Source organism: Monodon monoceros, unplaced genomic scaffold (genome assembly GCF_005190385.1).
Source record: "Monodon monoceros isolate NGI ecotype Baffin Bay Population unplaced genomic scaffold, NGI_Narwhal_1 Super_Scaffold_5, whole genome shotgun sequence".
NCBI lineage: Eukaryota > Metazoa > Chordata > Mammalia > Artiodactyla > Monodontidae > Monodon > Monodon monoceros.
The window spans coordinates 91900200-91922759 of record NW_021703782.1 but is presented as its reverse complement, the minus strand read 5'-3'; the positions used below and the strand labels follow the sequence as shown (position 1 = coordinate 91922759).

At 41.3% G+C, this 22560-nt stretch overlaps 1 protein-coding gene across 3 annotated transcripts in view; it reads left to right on the top strand.

Annotated features, from left to right (window-relative positions):
* SUSD1 (sushi domain containing 1) overlaps positions 1-22560 on the top strand; it is a 127198-nt gene that overhangs the window by 12167 nt on the left and 92471 nt on the right. For all 3 annotated transcript variants that reach the window (XM_029202759.1, XM_029202760.1, XM_029202758.1), the window contains exons 3-5: positions 1855-2010; positions 12958-13110; positions 13751-13930. In XM_029202759.1, coding sequence (XP_029058592.1) covers positions 1855-2010; positions 12958-13110; positions 13751-13930 — 489 coding nt within the window. The remainder of the gene's footprint in view (positions 1-1854; positions 2011-12957; positions 13111-13750; positions 13931-22560) is intronic.

Sequence of the window (22560 nt, the reverse complement as noted above, 5' to 3'; positions counted from 1 at the left end):
ACTTCACAGGTACACATTTTCACAATCACACACCATTGCCCGTTCCTGCAGGCTGGAGTTGGGCCTTCTCTCTTTAGAATTCTGCCCATAAGATTCTTCTCCCACTGCTTACGAGCAGGTGCTTGGAAATGAAGTTGGGATTGGGGAGCACGGACAAGGCTTTTCTACTCCCTCCCCTACTGAAGTCCTCCTTTCGTGAAAGCTCACTGCAATCTTGATTGTTCTTTGACTTCTGAGCAATAGAAACGTCTCTGAGTGGGTGGAGGGGGCTTTATTAATTTATGTGGTACTTGCTCCCAAACACTACACACTGCACATCCCAGTACTTGGCCTGATGAGACCATGCCGTAGGTTACAGGTAAGATCATAGGTGTGCCAGAGGTGCTATAACATGGTATTACGTCAAGGGACCTAAGAATTCTAGAATCTCATACAAACACAGATGTCCCTTCTGATGAAGTCTGCAGGGGAGATACGCCTCAGAAACAATGGCAAAAGACAGGAATATTCCATCTTATGCACAGGTGGACTTGTATCTGAAACCCCCGTGCCCTGCTCAGTAAGCTGGACTGACTGGACACTTGGCCTGGCAATGCCTTGAGGGTCTGTTCTAGTCTGAGCTCTCATGCAGATCTTACCACAGATGGTTTTAATGATGAATAGTGTTCCAGGTTTAATTAAATTTAAAAAAAGGTAATATAAGAAAAATGAAAAAAATAAAACCCCACCAGATTTTGAGTGGGGCTGGCGGGGGGCGGGGGGGTTGGCTCTTGAGTTAGCAGGAATGGAGTGCAATTGTGGGAGGCGACTGAACTGCTTTGAGGGAACCAGTAGTGGAATAAAACACTAAATAACAGACAAGAAAACTCCAGTTCATAAGTTGATGATATCCCCCCGCCAAAAAACTAGCTGGTTAGATCAGCTCTCAAAGGATGCAAAAGAAATTGGTCACAGGAGTTTCCTCTGATGGTAGAGGCTAGGGCAGAGTCAGCAAACTGGAGCTTGGGGGCCGAACTTCACTGCTGCCTGTTTTTCATTACTAATTTGTTTACTGATTGTCTGGGACTGCTTTTGTGCTCCAAAGTATGCATGAGTAGTTGCAATTGGAGACCTATGACTGGCCTTTGACAGAAAATGTTTGCTGACCCCTGGGCTGGAGGACAGAGATGGGAGGGAGGTTTACTTTCATTTTACATTGATGTCAAATTGTTGAATTAGAAATACTCGGGGCAGGTTCTGTGGTCTCATCAAGCATCCCATGTTCCAGCCCCTCCTCACTGGGTGATTAACATTATTTATATGGATCACTGACGATTAGCAGGAGCTGCTTCTGTCTCAATATTAGCCCTGCCCCTGGGTGAGGCTTGAGCACTAATTCCATTGTGTCTCCCGGTAACCCAGAAGTAACAAATTTTCCAGTTAATCATTGGATGTAAAATCATCCTACTCTGGTTTTTGTTAAAAAAAAAAAAAAAAAAAAAACCAGAGAATGGTTGGGCTGGAAAAGTGGGATTCTGTTGGATTTGTTTTCCCAGGCCTATGACAAGATCTTTTTAAGTGTGGAGAAGTTCAAAAAGCATTCCCTTCTCCCAATCTTCAAATAAGATGGACTATCAGATTGAGATGTTGGATTCCTCTTGTGGTTTTGTAATACACCTGGTGCAAGACTACGAGGGGCCCGTGTCCTGTAGTCTGAGAAGCATAGTGAGAGGAGAAGAGGCTGGGGAAATAGATCTTTCTGCTGTTGTCACAGAATATTGATTCTCAAGTCCATAACACAGGAGAGCAGTCTGCGTGGTTGATCGTGGTATGGACTGACAGCCCTTTCTGTGCGTTGTCTCAATGTATCAACAGATAAAAATGAGTGCCAGTTTGGAACCACTGTGGTCTGTGGGAACCACACATCTTGTCACAACACACTCGGAGGATTTTATTGCATTTGCCTAGAAGGATATCGAGCCACAAACAACAACAAGGCGTTCATCCCCAATGACGGCACCTTTTGCACAGGTACTCGGGAAGGGGGCTGCAGTGATAGCAACATGGTGATGGCAGGACGGTGCCTGGTACCGGGGATGTGGAGGAGGGCGAGGGTGGAGACAGGACATAGTGTGATTTAAGGGAGGGACTCTCCTTTGTCTATGAGGGAAATTTGGACTTGGACTGAGTATTAGTTCGTATTAGGGAATTATTGTTCACTTTGTTAGAGGGAATAACTGTACTGAGGTATTTAGGATAATATTCTTATTTTGGGAGCTGCATGCTGAAGTACCTAGGGGTGTTATTATGAAGTATCTAGTGTTATTTTATCTGTAAGGTACTTTAAATGGCAAAATGTGAACGATTGTTGAATCTTGGGGGTAGGGGTGGCACTAGGGGAGACTGTAATATTCTTTTTCTTGTTCTGTGTGTTTGAAAAGTTTTATAACAAGCAACAAGGGGGGGCTCTCCGAGATGGTGTGCCATCTGCAGTTTCCTTGGAGTGACTCTGGTACCCGCCAGCTCTGTGCACATTGCCCACGGGGTGGGCCCTGTGATGCAGCAGCATGCTGCACCTGTTAGAGATGTGGGCTTGTCTCCTGGAGGAATAAGTTGAGTGAGGAGTGAATAAGTCGAGCTTTTAGGACCTCAGTAGTTTTGAAGGTCAGATTTTGGGCATATGTTGGTCAAATACAAGGGGTGGGCAAAACCCTCCTAATTTTCAGTAGCTCCTGTATTATCTGAACTCTATTTACAGCCTGTCATGATAATATAGCTCTTAGGTTTTCTAAGAGAATCTTTGAACAGTAATGAAGAGGAAAGGCAGGAAAAGACTCCTGGTTCTAAGATGGCTTTGCATAGTCTTAATGACTCTCCTTAAAAGCTTTGTGATATTTAAAGGTTTGGGGGAGAAAAAAAGAGAGAGGAGAGCATTTTTTATCTTTGTACCCACCAGGAACCACAGGTTTTGATGCTCAGACTCATTCTCCCTCTTGACCTGTACCAAGGTAAAAATCCCTCAAAGGGAACATTTGATTTATTCTTGGCACGACGAATGAACACATTCCCTCAAAGAAAACATTTTACAATATCTTGTTGTTTTAGGTAGCAAATTACTTGCTACGTGATTGCAGAAGTGCAGTGTTGCAGATAAATTAGGTGCCTTAAAAAAAAAAAAAGATACTAATTTAAAAAAAAACAACCTTGGGACTTCCATGGTGGTCCAGCGGTTAACACTCTGTGCTCCCAACGCAGGGGGCCCGGTTCGATTCCCGGTCAGGGAACTAGATCCCGCATGCTGCAACTAAGAGCCCACATGCTGCAAGGAAGATCCTGCTCAGGGCAACGAAGATCCTGTGTGCTGCAACTAAGACCTGGCGCGGCCAAATAAATAAATAAATATTAAAAAAACAACCCCTTGGGCTTCTCTGGTGGCGCAGTGGTTGAGAGTCCGCCTGCCGATGCAGGGGACACGGGTTCGTGCCCCGGTCCGGGAAGATCCCACATGCCGCGGAGCGGCTGGGCCTGTGAGCCATGGCCACTGAGCCTGCGTGTCCAGAGCCTGTGCTCCGCAACAGGAGAGGCCACAACAGTGAGAGGCCCACGTACCATAAAAAACAAAAACAAAAACAAAAAACAACCCTTACAAGATGATGATCTGGTGTTCAGTTCATTCAATATATTTACATTTTTCATGCGCTTTCTATGTGCCAAGGCTATGCTAGTGGGAGGTGACGGCAGACAGCTAATTTCATATCAAGTGTTAGTCATAGGTAAGCAAAGGGCGCTTTCCAGAATCCAGAATCTGTGGGGGCACTTACCTTGGAAGTGGGTGAGAGACTGGAGGACGTGATACCTGAAATTGTGTTTTCAAGGCTGTGGGAGTTTGACAGGAAAACTTTTGTAACTGTATATATCAGTATAGTTTCCCAGAATGCTTTCTGTTTTTAAAAAGGTAGGAAGAAGAAGAAGAAGAAAGAAATATTTTATGCAAGATCCAAAGAGATGTCAGCCTAGGAAGAACCAATCTTCCTGGAATAAAATCCTGATCTAGGCTCTGCTTCTGTTTATTCTACTCCTTGTAATTATTTCATGACCTTCCCCTTCTTAAAAAAAAAGAAAATTGAGATATAGTTCACAAACCATAAAATCTACCCTTTTGAAGGGTACAATTCAGTTGTTTTCAGTATAATTCACAAAGCTGTGCAATAATCTCCACTATCTAGTTTTAGAACATCTCATTAACACCAAAAAGAAGTCCCATATCCATTGGCAGTTATTCCCATGACCTTTTTTTTCTTTTGAGGTCCCCATTTACCACTCTGTAAAAGCCGATGGATGACTTTTCCTGATGACACTGAGTTTCTTCCATAATCACAGTTGCCACAGAAACGTCAGTGTCTTTAGGTGGGGCAGAAGCTTAGCAAGTTTTGGGGTATCAGCAGTTATCCAATGCTTGCCTGGAACCAGAAGATTGTGAATCCTAGTTGTTGAATTCTGAGAAATCCTGGGACCTGGTGTTTATTGTACTCTGCAGGGTTCAAGTCAAGTTCAGGAGCTTGTTGCAGGTAGGCCTCTGGATGTCACTGCGTATAGATGAGGAATGAGTTGCAGGGGTTCTAGTGCTGGAGAACCTGCAGATGTTCTGGCCCCCAGGCTGCCCCCGGAATGACTCCTGGCGATGATGGGAACTTCGCTATGAGCCATAACCCAGAGGAAGAAGCTCTGTGGTACTTGTGGTGTGAGGGCATTCCAAAATGCCAGAGGCCTTGACAAACATGCCATTGTCCCTCTTGGGTAGTGATGGGGCCATGCCTGAGTTCCTCCTGCAGTTTATCATCTCCCACACTTTACTCTTGCCTCTTCCCTGCCTTTTGACTTGAGTGGGTCAAGAGTAAGTGGAGATGGACTTCCCTGGTGGTCCAGTGGGTAGGAATCCGTGCTCCCAATGCAGGGGGCCCTGGTTTGGTCCCTGGTCAGGGAACTAGATCCCACGTGCATGCCGCAACTGAGAAGCCCGCATACCGCAACTAAAGATCCTGCATGCCGCAACTAAGACCTGGTGCAGCCCAAATAAATAAATAAATAAATAAATAAATAAATAAATAAATAAATAAAAGAGTAAGTGGAGAGAGATGAGACTGATGTGAAAATAAGGCTCAGGGCTGTCATCTCTCTACCAGCATGACTCCAGATAGGCATGGCCCTGGTATGTGTGCCAAATAGGCATTGACCCCAGCGTTCAGGGTCTGCTGAAAACTGCAAAATACTCTTTCTGTGCCTTTGAATTCCCCAGCTCTTGGGAATCCATCTTGGCTCTATTGACAACAGCAACGTTCTTTTTCATAAGCTCGTTTCCTGCAGTATAAGGGCCTAATGCCATTTCTTCTAGAGAAATGTAACAGCACTTCAGCTTTGGCTGAGAAATGAGAAAAATGGGGGTTGGGTGTGTGTGGGGGAAAGAACCTGGAGGGAGTGAATGCTTTGCTTTGCCATTTGTCATCTCCTGGAACCTGCTGCCCCAAACCTGTATCCCATATGTCTGCCCATGGTGAAGTAAACACCTTCATTCCTACACGTAAATCACTACCACAGCTGAGACCAGTGTAGTCTGTTGGTGTCTCTCGCAGGTCAGGAGCCTTGTTTTCCATGTGAGCCTCTGCCCACAAGCTTCTCAGCTGCCCTGTTGTTTCGGGTCCCGGAGCAGCCTGCTGTGGTCTCAGACACAAATGCTCAGCCCCATCGAGATGCTGCTTGCTCGACGTGGGCTGTGCTCACTAGCCTTGCAGCCATCCTGAGATTTCTCCCAGTGCTGTCTCCAACAGAACTTTGCTGCCCAAATCCCAATCCTTTGTTTTAGCTGGATTTGTTCCTAGAGTCATGCTTTACCACTCTGGAAGAAAGAAGAAGCAAGGAAGGATAAACCCAAGGGAAAAATCACACTGGGGACGTGTTGCTTGCTACTGCCCAGAGCAGTGCTCATAGCCATTAGCTCCTTGCCTTACTCCCTGTGGAGCCCCCTGCCTCCTGCTTAGGTCTCCAACTGTGGTGGGTGATGGCCTCAGACCCCTGCTACTGCCCCAGTGCCTTGGAAGAAGAGGCCAAAGATTCTCAATCAAAAGATGGTTAAAAAAAAGGTCCATCCCCCCAAATGCCACAGGCCTTGACTAAGGCACCATTGTCACTCTTGGGGAGTGATGGGGCCATGCCTGAGCTCCCCCTACAGGTTAACATGTCCCACCCTTTACTCTTGCCTCTTACTCGCTCAAGCCTCAGGATATAGATAACCGAGGTTCTTTCCAAAGGCCCTGTTGAGTATAGTAAAATATATACAGAGGGTTCTTTTTAACTCTATTAATTTAAAGTTTTGGGAGGAGTAATAGGGACAGGAGCTGGGCTTAAGTTTATTTTTGAACTGTCTGTAAAGTAGGCTTTCCTAAGCAAACTATCAATTTTAGCAAGATTGTGAAGGAGGTGCTTAGCCCTTTAAGTTCAGGCTCTTTGTTCATGGCCAGCACATCTCTGAGCATGGATATGTTGTGTTTTGGGTTTTTTTTAAATATTTATTTATTTATTTTGGCTGCACCAGGTCTTAGTTGCACGGCACGTGGGATCTTTAGCTGGGCATGTGGGATCTAGTTCCCCAACCAGGGATCGAACCTGGGACACCTGCGTTGGGAGCCTGCTGTCTTACCCACTGGACCACCAGGGAAGTCCCCATGAATATGGTTTGAAAATGGTTTTCCACTTATTCAGCTACTGCTTTTGCAAAAGTTATGTGTCAAGAAAGGATGGAGCTGTTACCCTAGGATGAAGCTCTGGAATAGAGTCTGGGTGAATGGGTCATTTACTTCTTTTTTTTTAAATTGAAGTATAGTTGATTTACAATGTTGTGTTAGTTTCAAGTGTACAGCAAAGTGATTCAGTTATATATATAACATTATACATATATATATATATATATTATTTTCCCTTATAGGTAATTACAAAATATTGAGTATAGTTCCCTGTGCTATACAGTAAGTCCTTGCTGGTTATCTATTTTATATGCAGTAGTGTATATATGATAATCCCAAACTCCTAATTTATCCCTCCTCCCCACTTTCCATAGTTTACTTCTGATTATAATGATCCAAAATTGTTCTTGCCAAAAGGAGACAGAAGAATAAGTCAATATTTCCCCCCAGAGAAGAAATATAGCTTTATTTTGTCCATTTATTTTAAAAAATACTTATGTAGAAAAGTCAAGCAATTATGGACACATATAAAGGAGAAAGAAAAAAAATTACCTAATATTAACCCAGAGTCAACAACTTTTTTTTTTTTTTTGGCTGTGTTGCATCTTCATTGCTGTGCGCAGGCTTTCTCTAGTTGTGACGAGCGGGGGCTACTCTTTGTTTCAGTGCGCGGGCTTCTCATTGCGGTGGCTTCTCTTGTTGCAGAGCACGGGCTTTAGGCGCGTTGGCTTCAGTAGTTGCAGCACGTGAGCTCAGTAGTTGTGGCTTGCGGGCTCTAGAGCACAGGCTCAGTAGTTGTGGTGCACGGGCTTTGTTGTTCCATGGCATGTGGGATCTTCCTGGACCAGGGATTGAACCTGTGTCCCCTGCATTGGCAGGCGGATTCTTAAGCACTGAGCCACCAGGGAAGTCCCTGAATGGAATTTATTACATGGCTGTACCATGTTACTTAACTCATTTTTTCCCTATTGTGATTGTTTTTCTGTTTTTTGCCATTATAAGTAATGCTCTAATGAACATTTTTGTACTTACATTCTTACAAGTAATTATCTCCTCGTTATAAATTCTGGAAAATAATTTCTATGTCAAAGGGATACCTACACATTTTACATTTTGATACATAGTGCCAGACTGTATTCCAGAAAGTTCATACCAATATTCTGTCTCACTAATCATTTCATGAAGGTCTTCATTTCTTCACATCCTTGCCAACACTGGATAATATCAATAAATGATATGAAGTTAACAGTTCTGATTTTAAATGGGTGTTTGTGTTCCCCTAATGTGGCTTCTTAAGATGTAGGTTTCTGAGCTGAACTTGGCATTTGAGGAGGGAAGGTGGCCTCTGTCTTAGAGCATTTAGATCCAGTGCAACAAGCCATGTGGCCACTCCCCTGATTCCAGCCAAGAATCCTGTGACAGTGAGTGTATGCATGTGCACGCTCATTGCTCATGGTCAGGGTCAGGGTTATGAAGGAGTGGCTTGTGCTCCAGGAAGAACTGAGTCAGTAGAGAGGCGAGGTCCACTCACTTATTAGCTAACACGTATTGAGGACCAAAGGTCAGCCAGGCACTGTGCTAAGTGCTTTCCACATGTTTTATTTAATCTCTGCAAAAAGACCTACTATAATTAACTTCATTTTACAGAAGTGATTTGGAAAGGTCAAGGAACAGGTATTAGTACAAATAGTAAGTAGCAGAATCAGTTCTCAAAGCTGGGTCTGTTTGATGTTCAAATCCATGAAAAGACTTTAAATATAGAACACTAGGGCCCTGGCACGAGGTCAGAGTGTCCTGCTCGGTTTTGCTACTTTCTACCAAGGAGTTGTTCTGGCTGTGGGTAAAATTAAATAATCCTAAATATAGAATGGGGCATAGGGAATTTTCTCCCTTGATTAGTTAAGTATGTTAATAAGGTTGCTCAGAACATTTTTTCTTCACAAGCAAACATGTTGTAACCTTGGACACCCCATGGAATCTACCACTACGTGGAGAAGCTGTTCTGATGAATTTAACGTGTTTATCCAGCCAAGATTCTAGAAGTTTATTTACTTATTTTTAAAATTTATTTATTTATTTTTGGCTGTGTCAGGTCTTAGTTGCGGCAGGCAGGATCTTTGTTGAGGCATTTGGGATCTTTCGTTGCAGTGCGCAGGCTTCTCTCTAGTTGCAGTGTGAGGGTTTTCTCTTCTCTAGTTGTGGCCCACAGGTTCCATAGCACGTGGGCTCTGTAGTTTGCAGCACACAGGCTCTCTCGTTGAGGCATATGAGCTCAGTAGTTGTGGCGCGTGGGCTTAGTTGCCCCGCGGAATGTGGGATCCTAGTTCCCCGACCAGGGATCGAACCCGTGTCCTCTGCATTAGAAGGTGGATTCTTCACCACTGGACCGCCAGAGAAGTCCCTCTAGAAGTTTAGAAAAGGGCTGGTTTGTGAGCATTAGGAGGTAGCAGGGGATTAAAAGTCAAAATCGTGTCATACTCATCTCAGTGATACAGGGTAGATACATCTAGACATCCTTAAGGCAATTGATATCTTTGACAATCTCTGTGGACAAGATAGAGAATTCTTGATTGGATGATGGTACAATTAGACTGTAAAGGGAGAAAGGGTGTGGCATAGTGATTAAGAATAAGGTCTGAGAAGCCAGATGTCTGGCTTCTGACCCTGGCTTTTGCACTGCTTAGCCTGCGTGGCTTCAGTCCAGTTAACCATTCTATCCTTCAGTTACTTCATCTATAAAATGGGGATCATAATAGCATCAATCACCCAGAGTTATTGTGAGGATTAAATAAGATGGAAAATAGTAATAAATAATGAAGTGCTTAGAACAGTGCTTGGCATGTACAAGATGACATGCAGGAGTTATTGTTACTAACAATCATTGTAATACTTATTGTTATTAGGCTGTTGAATGACTGTACACAAAGCAAACTGATTGATGCCTATAGTGACTCATACAGAGCTAATCAGTATCTAGAAACTCCAGGTCTTTTCCATACCACTCCATCTTTCCCTTATAATACTTGGAGCCCTTATTTTTAGCAGTCTACTGAAAAATTCATTTTTCCCACTCACTATCTTTGAGGAGTCTGAGGCAGGGGGACAGGCTGGAATATGGCTTCTGTGTTAAAGGTATATACATAAACACATTTTACAAATTCCTCAGTGGAATAAAAAAATCTTGATAAGCTAAAATGATGGATCCAATCTAGGAACACATGTTAGATCCTGCAGTGTTGAAATCATTTCTAAAGTTTGTACTAGATTGAGATTGATTTTATTTTATATTACTTTTAAGAATCCTTTCTTAACAGTTACCCAAACCTCCATGATTCTGTTATCAACAATTGTTTGTTTTACTGGTTTCATTTCTTACCACTCTTTGTTGTGTTTTATGATGTCTTCCCCTTTCTTGACGTTATTTATTCTGATGTTTTTCACTGGCTCGAGTATTTTCTCAAAATCTTTTTCAGAAAGGAAATGTCAGTAGTGTAGTTCTTGAGATCACTCATGTTCTAAAATGTCATTCCTTTGCTTAAATATAGCACGATGTTTTGCTCTCTTTTCCTTAGAACTCTATAAATATTATTCCAGTGCTATCTAGCATTTAGTGTTTCAGACAAGAAGTCCTGGGTCAGATTGGTTCTCTTTTCCTCATAAATTACCATTCCTTTCTCTCAGGAGGTTTATAGATTTATCTCTTATTCCATGAAATTCAGAATGACTCATTTTTCAACATTCATGCCTGTCACCTTAAAAGGCTATTTGGATTTGAATACATAAGCCGAGAGATTTTTCTCTTGATATTAATTCTTATACATTTACTCCATTCTCTTCTGTAATTCCTTTTAAACAGATATTGAATATTTTGGGTCTGTCCTCATATCATTTTTTTTGTCCCATAGTTTCTGTCTTATATAATTAATATTTCTATGTGCTTTGGAGAATTCCTCAGGTTGAAATTTGTGAATTTATTTTCTAGCAGTGACCAACCTATTATTCAATGCCTCCATTGAGTTTTTATTTTTGGCATTCATATTTTGTTTTTAATTTCCAAAACTTCATTGTTTTCTCAGAACCTCCCCTCTTTTTCATTAATACAGTATCCTCTTAACCTTGTTTGGACTTCACAGTCTCTTCCTATGTCAAGAGTGTCTTGGTTATTTCCTTCTGCATAACCCCACTCCTCCCACCCCACCACTACCCCAAATTTAGTGGTTTAAAACAACAATTTATCATTTGTCACAATTCCACGGCTGTGTGGTTTTGTAATGTGTAGACATAGTCAGCTGGTGGCTGGACGAGGCTGGGCTGTGCTGGCAGATGAAAGAAGGCCTCTCTCAGGTCTTCCCTGGCAGCCCAGTGGTTAAGACTCTGCAGGGGGCAAGGGTTCGATCCCTGGCCGGGTAATTAAGATCCAGCATGCCGCCCGGTACAGCCAAAAAAAGAAGGCCTCTCTCACACATGGCTCGGGCCTTGATGCTGGCTGTTCACCAGGCCACTTTAGTTCTCCTCCATGTGGCCTCTGTCTTCACATGGCATCTCATCTTTAGGGCCTCTCTCCCAAGCACGGATTTTCTTCAGCATGGACACTGGATTCTAAAAGAGGGAAAGAGGGGGACTTCCCTGATGGTCCAGTGGTCAAGACTTTGCCTTCCAATGCAGGGGGTGCAGGTTCAATCCCTGGTCGGGAAGCTAAGATCCCACATGCCTCAACGACCAAAAAACCAAAACATAAAACAGAAGCGATATTGTAACAAATTCAATAAAGATTTTAAAAGTGGTCCACATTAAAAAAAAAAAAAAAAAATCTTAAATAAATAATTAAATAAATGAGGGAAAGAGGAAGCTACCAGCCATCTTCTCAGGCTGGGTCCAGAGCAGGCACTGTATCACTTCTGCCGAGTTCTATTGGCTAAAGCAAGTCTCAAGACCAGCTCAAGGGGAGGGGAAATGGTTTGCATTCCTGATGGGAGGAGAAGCATGCAAGAAAGGAAGGAGAGGAATTGTTGACAGCTATCTCTGGAGCTGATCTCCCACAGAGTTCCCAAAGTTTGCTGCACTAAAGATGTAGGTTGATCAGAATTGGTAACTTGGGTCTCCTCCAGCAACTGAATGAATTACTGGTTCCCAGACAACAATCAGGAAGCGATGAGGTGTTCCTTGGTCCAAAACCAAAAAACAAACAAACCAATATAAAGAATGTAGTGAATTTTAATAAAATCACACTAAACAATTTAAAAGGATTCTGAGATTATATTCCTCCTTTTGGGGGGGGTTGTTAAAATATTCTTTTTTTAAATGAAATCATAGTGCTAGTTTAAGAAAAAAAAAGTCTTTACTGGCAAAATAGAATATTGGCCACCTTATATCAGTCCTTCCAAAATGACTGCTCTTTGAAATCCCAGAGTCTGGGAACAACCAGGCTTTCTTCAGTCATGATGCCCCCCTGTCCTCTGCCCCCCGATGGTTCTTGCAAATGTCCTGGAAAAAGTCCCCTTTTACTTAGTACTTTTCCTTCTCTAAATGAAATTGGTGTGTGTGTGGCTCTGATGGAGTTTCCAAAGTTTTAAATTTTGTTCACTAAGCCAGCTCTGGGGGGAAAAGACTGCTAACTGGCAGAGAGATTTCTTTTTCAGCCTCTGAATTATTGTGTGGTTTTTACTTCTGGACCTGCTACCACCGGCAATCTTCAGTCAAGGGGAAAAGTCGGCTAAGGAGCATGTCTTGTCCTTCTTGAAGGCTATTTTAAGCCCTTCTAATCTTGGTAAAATTAGCGAGACCCTTCTGAGTTATCTTCTTTACTTCTTGCTGCATCGTCCTATGCTCATGAGCTGGAAAGCATTTTTCACTCTGGTCTAAATTGTTTTGTATCAGGAGTTCTGCTTCAGATATTTTAGTACGAGATTGAGGCTATCCTTATTTTATAGTAATTGAGTTTTTTTAGCATACTTTTTTGTGTTCATTTTCTTGGGTTATTTGTTTTGTTGATACTTGTTGGTTTTTATAAATTTTCAGAACACACTGACATATTTATTGAGCACCTCTTTGTGCCTATGATGTGAAGGATACAGGAGAAGAACTCTTAAGGAGTAAAATAAAATTCATGATACAATTACAAGCGAATGCATTCACTTATAAGTGTAGATTGGAATGTGAGAAGTGGCTGTCACAATGTACCCCCACTTTTTTTCTTTTTTCTGTTTTTCTGTCCCTTCTTATATTTGGGATGGGTCTCAAGACATAGATGAGTGTGAGGTTTCCGGCCGGTGCAGGCATGGAGGACGGTGCGTGAACACTCGTGGGAGCTTTGAATGCTACTGTATGGATGGATACTTGCCAAAGGGTGGGCCTGAGCCTTTCCATCCAAGCAGAGATGCCACGTCGTGCACAGGTGGGTTTCTGCCAAAGAATGCAGCATCCGAAGGTGAGAGTCTGTTGGTGGTGACTTTCTCCTGCTCTGAGCCTAAGTCTGTGGGTCTGTGTTGGGGATGTGTGTTGGATCTGTTCCCTTGTAACCTATGAAATAAAATAACAGTCAAGATAGAAGGGGCTATATTAAAAAAGCTAAAATTAGTATGCTTCGGGGATTTTGAGTAGTTAATAGATATTCAGATATTAACCGTTATGTTAGATAGTAAACAGAGCTGATCTGGTAAGAGCCACCATCTCAAAAGTGACCAGGGAAGTTATAAAAGCCTATATATCTTAAGGTATTGTGCAATTCAGATGTTTTACTTTGCTGGGCTAGGCTTCTCCTCTTTAGTTAGTATCAGTTAGTGAGGGTTGATTGCCAAATCCTTTCAGTTTTGTGCATGTATAAATGCTATTACCTGTGGAAGGCCAGAAGAATGAATAGAGACACTCACTGGAAACATGCCCAGAAGTCATGTGGAAATGAACCAGCCTATTTAAAATATGGCTCGGGTGTGTATAGGTGAGGGGAGAGGGCATGAGGTAGAGGTGGAGAGAGATTATGAATTTTGAAAATTCACATTCATATAGCAATGAGTTTGACGTTAATTTGTTTTCAGAAATAGACTGTGGCACCCCTCCTGAGGTCCCAGATGGCTATATCATAGGAAATTATACCTCTAGGCTTGGCAGCCAGATTCGTTATGCTTGCAAAGAAGGATTCTTCAGTGGCCCAGAAGATACAGTTTCAAGCTGCACAGCCTTGGGCACATGGGAATCCCCAAAATTAAATTGCCAAGGTGAGTTTTCCAAAGGTCCAGCTTCCCAGCTTATACCATCTTGAGATTGTTTTCATATTTCTCTCTAAATCTCTCTTTGGGGTACTGAATGAATTAAATAAATCCAATAAATTCCTATTGTTTCTAATAGGTTTTCAGTTGATTCTCTTGATATTTATAGGGATAATATTTTATCATCTGCAAATAATGATAATTCCATGTTTTGTTTTTCTATGTTTATAAAAGTTATATTTTTCTCTTGACTGACCACTTACCTTGTGTTTTCAGAACAAAAATTTAAGTAGTAGTATTGACTTTGAATATTCTCTTCTTATTCCTGACTTTCATGGGAGTGTTTCATTATTCATTCATGATCTTGGCTTTTTGATGTTACATACATCTATTTATATTCTTATGTACACTGAGAGAGTGCTGTGAGCCAAGTGCTGTTCTAAGCATATATATATATATATATATAGACTCATTCAATTACAATGTCCCTATGAGTGTGTGCTATTATTATCACATTTTACAGATGGGAAAATTGAGGCATGGAGAAGTTAAGTAATTTGTTTGAGGTTATCCAACTAGTAATAGAGCTGAAATTTGAACTTAGAATTCTAGTTTCTGAGATTGTGTGCTTAATCACTCTCGTATACTGTTTCCATTTTTGTGATGATGTTGGCTTTTGATTTGTTTCTACTTTTGGCTTTCTCTCTCTTCATCAGTTCACCAGTTTTTGACTATATATTTTTTCTCCTTTTAACCAGTTATATGCTGGCTTATATTTCCTGATCAATACTAGTTGCTGGAATGGATTCTTCTGGGTCTTTGGTGTTTTTCTTCTTTTAATCAGGATTATATTGGCTAAATTTTACTTAGAAGTCTTGCATTGATATTCATAAGTGAGATTGGTCTATTTTCCTTTTCTATGCCATCTTTGTTGGTTTGGGTATTAATGTTATTCTAAATTTTGAGGAAAGAATGTGAAAACATTTCCTTCTTTCTCTATTCTCTGGAATACTATAAATAGGATTTTTAAAGATTTCACCTAGAAAACCATCTGGATGTGGCACTTAGGGAGAGGCAGTCCTTGGGATAGTTAAAAAAATTAATACTTACTGGTCCTGTTTAAGTTTCCTATTCTTGTTGGTATCCATTTTGGTAATTTACATATTCTAAGAAAAATAATCTATTTCAAGTTTATTTTCAAATTTATTTGTAGAGAGAAGTGTAAGGCACTCACGTTTTTGATTTTCTGTAGTTATTTTATAATAGTGAAATATTGGAAACAATTTCAAATGTCTGTTGATAAGGAAATTGGTTAGATAAATCATAGCATGTACATAAAGTGGATATTTTGTAGCCAATAAAAATTATGTTGGGAAGAATCTTTATTGACATAGGTAAGTATTAACAGTATACTACTAAGTTACAAACTGTATGAATAACATGGCCTTAACTTTGAAAAACGTACATGTAAATGTTTCATATGTACATGTATGTTTATGAAAAAGTTTAGAAAGCTATATATCAAAACATTAACCATGGTAGTTTCCACTGGGAGGGATCCTGGATGATTTTTTTTATATATATAAATTTATTTATTTGTTTTTTACTTTTGGCTGCGTTGGGCCTTCGTTGCTGTGCCTGGGCTTTCTCTAGTTGCGGCGTGCGGTGGCTTCTCTTGTTGCGGAGCACGGGCTCTAGGCGCTCAGGCTTCAGTAGTTGTGGCACGCGGGCTCAGCAGTTGTAGCTCGAGGGCTCTAGAGCGCAGAGTCAGTAGTTGTGGCACACGGGCCCAGTTGCTCTGCGGCATGTGGGAATCTTCCCAGACCAGGGCTCGAACCCATGTCCCCTGCATTGGCAGGCGGATTCTTAACCACTGTGCCACCAGGGAAGTCCTGGATGATTTTTATATTTTATATACTTTCTGTATTGAAGGAATTTTTTTTAATGTATTAGAAAAAGTAACAAAGTTGTTTCCATTTTGGAAAAAAGAAAAAATGAAAGTTTTCAGTGAATTTATTGCGTAGCTAAGCAACCTCAGTGATGCACTTGGCTAAGTTAATCCTTTTGATATTGATTTGCAATTCAGGCTCTAAACACATTCTGATAATTATCATCCTGCGGGTTAAGAAATTCTAAACATACAATTGAGTTCTAACATTATCTTTCCATGGATCAATTAAAATACAGAACTTAGATTAAAATGTGCCATAATGCATATCAAAGAACCCCCTAGAGATTTATATAAGAAACTCCATATAAGACAATTTGTATTACTTTGAAAATCAGTAGTCATCCGGATTATTGTACTGAGAATGTAGAAAGTTAGAGGAGAGGGCTTGTTCCATTTCCCAAAGAACTGTCATTTAGCAAGTCTTCACTTCTTTTTTCCCTCCTGTAATAACTGTTCCCTTTGCCTGCTGACACCCTCCCCCCCATCCTCCCCCATTTCACCATATGGCCACCGGCTTCTCCTGGCTGTGCCTGCTTCTCTCTAAACACACCCCTCTTATTTATCCTTCATTCTTCTTTGGGGCTCCAGAATCTGGGCTATGTGCCAGCCGGCACTGTATTTTTAGCTCAGCGTCATGAAGCCACAGGAATTGGGAATTCCACTAAAAACACTAGCAAACTGTGAACTTGGATGCTGAGAAGCAGGTACTTTTGAAAGGAGCAGCCGTGCATTCCAGACGGCAACGTGTGTGTCGGATAACGGACTTCCCCATCAGAGAAGACACAGCTGGCAGCTCCTGTTGTTTGCCTTTTCCCAATTACCGTGTCCCTGGAGACTCTGCTGCTGCCTTGGGGGTGGGGGGTGGGGGGTGGGGCATTGTGACACAAGTTCCGCACCTGAGCAGGCCTCAGAAGTGGATGTTGGAAGTGAGGATGAAATCTTCCAAAATGGGTAGGAATTTGTGGAAACATCCATCACACATTTCCATCCGCTCTCTGGAAAGGACACAATCTCTAGCTTGCATTTCCTATTATTTTGCTATTATTATTACTTTCTTAAACATTTTTCTGCTGAACACTTTATTTTTCTAATTTATTTATTTTTGGCTGTGTTGGGTCCTCGTTGCTGTGCACGGGCTTTCTCTTGTTGCGGAGCGCAGTCTCTAGGTGCGCGGGCTTCGGTAGTTGCGGCACACGGGCTCAGTAGTTGTGGCTCGTGGGCTCTAAAGCGCAGCCTCAGTAGTTGTGGCACATGGGCTTAGCTGCTCCGCGGGATCTTCCCGGACCAGGGATTGAACCTGTGTCCCCTGCATTGGCAGGATTCTTAACTACTGCGCCACCAGGGAAGCCCCTTATTATTATTATTATTTTTTTTTGATTTTCAGAGAAGGTGCCAGTTGTAAGTGACAGCTTAAAGAATTTGAGTTTTTATAATTCAACCAAGCCAGGAGCAAGGTGAGGGAATCACTTTAACTGTGTTATCATTAGCAACAAATCCAGAGTCCAGCATACTTGATAGATCCTGTGACTAGGTAAGTCTGGAGTCTGGGAGCAGAGTAAAGACAGGTACACCACGAACTATTCTGTAAGGGTGAACTCCTAAGTATCATGTGAGAAGAATGGGTAAAGACTAAGAGAGTTCAGGTGGGGAGATTGGGTGGTTCATGGAAGGGGTGGCATTTGTGTTCTTCCCTTTGGTAGCTTGCCTCTCATGGAAGGGTCCAGTGATGAGTGGTTTGCAGTGTAAGCAGACCAGTTGAGGGTTCCGGGACTATCTGTCTTCCAGATTTTCTTCCCATCCTTTTTGGGGCCTTATCTTCCTTTCGGGCTGGGAATTCTCACCAGCAATGTGTCTGGTACTGAATAGTCCCTTTAAGAATCCGCTTCCAAGCTTACTACTTCTTCTTAAAACCTTTCTAAAAACAGTGAAATGACCACTGCACTTAGAATAAAATCCAAACTCCTAACCATGGATTTTGAAGCCATCAGGGGTTTGTCCTTTATGGCTTTTATACAGGTTACGTCTCCCATCATTCTCCCCCAACCACTATGTCAATCTCTTATCAGCTTCAGGGCCTTTTCTCTCTACTTGAAATAATTGCCAACCTGTTTTAAAAATTGTTATTGTGGTAAAATACACATAATATAAAGTTTACCATTTTAACCATGTTTAAGTGTACAATTCCACGGTATTAAGTGCATTCACAATGTTGTGCAGTTAACACTGCTGTCCATTTCCAGACATTTTCATCACCTCAGAACAGAAACTCTGTACCCATTAAACAAGAACTCCCCATTCCCTCCTCCCTCTAGCCCCTGGTAACCTCTGTTCTACTTTCTGTCTCTGTGAATTTGTATTGTAGGTACCTCATATATGTGGACTCATACAATACTTGTCTTTTTTATATCTGGCTTATTTGACTGAGCATAATATTTTCAAGGTTCATCCATGTTATAGCATGTATCAGAACTTCATTCCTTTTTTTCCTTTCAGTTGTATTGAGATATAATTGACACACAGCACTGTATAAGTTTAAGGTGTGCAGCATAATGATTTGACTCACATACATCATGAAATGATTATCACAATGAGTTTAGTGAGCATTCGTCCTCATATAGGTACAACATTAAAGAAATAAAAATGTGATATTTTTTTCCTTGTGATGAGAACTCTTAGGAATTACTCTCAACAATATTCATATGTCATGTTGTACATTTCACCCCTAGTACTCATTTATCTTATGAGTGGGAGTTTGTACCTTTTGAAGAATATCATTCCTTTTTCAGGCTGAATAATTTTCTACTGTATGTGTATACCACGTTTTATTTATTCATTCATCTGTTGAGGGAGGCTACCTGCTTTCTGCACAGGAAGCTCCTTCTCATCTTTCAAGTTTCAGCTGAAATGTCATCTCTGACATTCTCTTGCTTAGTACCCAACACGTACGTATATTATTTATCATTATTTTCATAGTTTTTATCAGTCTGCCCTACTGGGCTGTAAATCTGGGAGCTCAGTGACCATGTAGTCTCCTTCAGTATCATCTCTTTAGCACCTGGCACAGTGCCTGGCATACCTAAGGCCTGTAGAAGCACCGTGAATCACCCCCAAAAGGTGGCCCAGATGATGGCAGGCATAGTGGAATTGGCTTCCAGACTGCATCCCAGCTTGTCCTGTGGCTGAGCCTTGCTGAAACCCTGGCACATGGGCTTCAGTAGTTGTGGCTCGTGGGCTTTAGAGCGCAGGCTCAGTAGTTGTGGCGCACAGTTAGTTGCTCCACGGCATGTGGGATCTTCCCAGACCAGGGATCGAACCCGTGTCTCCTGCATCGGCAGGCAGATTCTTAACCACTGTGCCACCAGGAAAGTCCTGTTTATTGGTTTTTGATTCAAATGTTCTATTTACAGCTAGAACATTAAAATGAAGAGTTTTAATGTTATTTTTTTTAAAAAAAGAAAGATTCCTATGCAGCTCAAAGCATCAAAAACCATTTCACCTCTATGAATGGAAGATCTTTTTAAGAGACATGCTGATAGACCCGTGTTTTTTTTCTTCCAGCACTCACGCTTTTACCTACCCTATCACCTCCTCTGCAGTTTCTGAAGTGTTCAGATTCTAGCTGTTTCCATATTAGACACTATTTATTGACAGTAAGTGTTTTAATGTGAAATGGAAAATTTTCTTTTTCCTCCAAATGATCTATGAATACGATCTGAAGGAAATGTATTATTAGTTGAGGTTAAAGTTCATGGGAAACTTTAGAATAAAAAAATCCATCAAAAAGTAATTTTTTTCTTTCTACTGTCTTAAGGGCAAGTACAATTTTTGTTACTAAAGGGCTTAGTTACAGCCGTTAATAAGCTATCGACACTTTTGGGAATGTGCTTCAGGGAATGCTATAACCCTCCCATTTCCTTTTGATGACTGATAACATTGTCTAAATTCAAGTAGCCACATATTGTGATGTTAGATTCCAACGCCCAACATCAGTGATGTATGTAATTTAATGCCCAAGTGATCCTGGATTGAGGGTCTAACTAAATTTGGCCAAACTCAGAACATGCCATAAAGTGCATGAAACTTTGTCATAAGGTTACGCTTTCAGCCTTATTCCTTAGGCCATATTTCTTACATATAAACTTCACCAAAATTAATGTTCCTAATGATATTAATAACTCACATGACTGCAGGGGATATTCTAAGGATATAGAATATAGACACAGCCCACAAAGAGCTTACTGTTAAGAGGGGAAGAGAACATTTTTATAAATGAAGAAAGTATAGGTATAAATGCTGAATTATCCAATCTAGAACATGAATGTAGTGTAGACTCTGGTTTCATCTGCCTAGACTGTTTGGGCCCTTACCACCTACCGTGTTGCACTAAATTCCAGGTGTTACATCAACCTTCTGATCTGATCCTAAGGCACAATAGAGACTTCTTCCTATTATTGTTGGGTAAAGATGAACACTGGCTTTAATGTGATTTTCTTCCATTTTCGTACTTGTTTCTGCCCTTTTACTGGAGTTTTTCATCTAGTAGTTTATTTTTCTGGGAAGATCTTTTTATTTTCCCCCCTTTGGTCAATATCAATAAGTGGAATAGGTCAATCATTTATTCCCCCAGCATTTGGCAAAATGTCTGCCTCAATTTATAGACATTATTGGTCATTCTTTTTTCTTTCTCAGCTTGGTATTTTTTGGTCTCTAAAACAGTCTTAGATGAAGGCTTATTTTACTCTGTTACCTCTGTCGTCAGTCACATGATTGTGCTGATATGTGTCATAAATAGCAGTCATTGGTGGTACAGTCCAGTTGTTGATTAGATGCCATAAATTGCCTATACCTTTCATTAAACAGATTTCCTTCTGGAATATTTTCTTGGGTAGAATTTTAAAGCTAGCAGTGAGGATAAACATTTTTACCTTCAAGATATGAAACAGAGTTACAATATCAATGTTGTCCTTGAAACTGGCACAACACATTTCCCCCCAGGGAGACAGACCTATTTTGAAGTTGATTATTTGAATAAAATCACAGATAATAGGATACTAAGGAAAAATTCCCGGCCATGTTCATAATTAGTTGACTGTATTCCTGATACAGATCCAAACGTTGTTCATAATGTAATTAGCCAGAGAGACGTGTGCTTTAATGAACACCCCTATGCATATGCAATACAAAATTTGTGATGCTTATTTTTTTTTCTTTCCTTTGGATGTTAACTGTTTTTAAATGGCTTCTTTCCTTGTGATAGTGATATTTTTATTACCTATTGCAGTATCTGTTGGATTGATTTTTGAATATGTCTTAATAGGGATCACCTGCTTTCTTGGGTACCATTTGGTCTGAGTAGAAGTGGCAGTGGCTGCCATCTCTCTTAAGCATGGTGGGAATATTTGTGATGGGCTTATGTTCCAGGCAAGACCTGGGCCAGACCCCCATGTCATAGGGTTAAACATCATTACCAAGAAGGCTTCAGGGCAGATACAGTGGCAGAGGAATTCCATTTCCAGCAGCTCTCTTCTCTGGGAAAGTTCTTGGAGACAAGATTGGGGCAGAGGGAGTTGTCATAGAACCCTTCCAGACTGATTTAAATGCTTTTTCATGCAACCTTTTCTTCTGAGGTTTTAGCTAAACTATAGGGTCAGTCCCAGTCAGAGCCTAGAGTGGACCCCCTTCAGTGTGAAGCTGCCCAGATATAATGGACCTGGACTTTGGGGTCACAAAAACCATGGTTTGAATACTGGCTCTGCCTTTTTTTTTTTTCTTTTTTTGCCTGCATTGGGTCTTCGTTGCTGCGCACAGGCTTTCTCTAGTTGTGGCGAGCAGGGGCTACTCTTCATTGCGGTGCGCAGGCTTCTCACTGTGATGGCTTGTCTGTTGCAGAGCACGGGCTCTAGGTGTGCGGGCTTCAGTTGTTGTGGCATGTGGACTCAGTAGTTGTGGCTTGCAGGCTCTAGAGCACAGGCTCAGTAGCTGTGGCAGACGGGCTTATTTGCTCTGCGGCATGTGGGATCTTCCTGCACCAGGGCTCAAACCTGTGTCCCCTGCATTACCAGGTGGATTCCTAACCACTGTGCCACCAAGGAAGTTCTGTGGCTCTGTCTTTTAGTAGTGGTGTAATTTTTGAATGTGACAGAGTCTTAGGACCTCCATTTTTGTATCTATAAACTACATGAGAAAAACCCATCTACCTTGCAGTAGGGTTTTCTGTGAGAAATAAATAAGATAGTGTATGTCTAATAGACTACCTTGTGTTTAGTAGGATTTTGATGCATGCTATTATGATTAAAATTATTGCAGTTTAAACAGCTTTCCCAGAATTCACTGGTACAAGACTGATACGTATTAGTTTTTCTACTTTCTCAGCTTTCATCTACTTGGTGTCTGGTAGCTATGTTACCTCTTTTGGATACAAAATATAGAGGTAATGTGTTCCTGTCTTGTTATATATACTTACAATTTACTGATGTGTGTTTCCTTCCTCATGGGTTGTGATCATATCGAAGTAACATATATTGCATCTTGAACAATGATAAAGTAGTAGCAAGCTACCAGTGAACAACTGTTTATTATTTACTGTGTAAAAACTACTATCGTAAGTAGGCATTGTGGGGAAGCAAGGGATTATAAGAAAGATTCTGCCCTTTAGGAACTGTCCATATATTTGGGGAGACATAGTCAT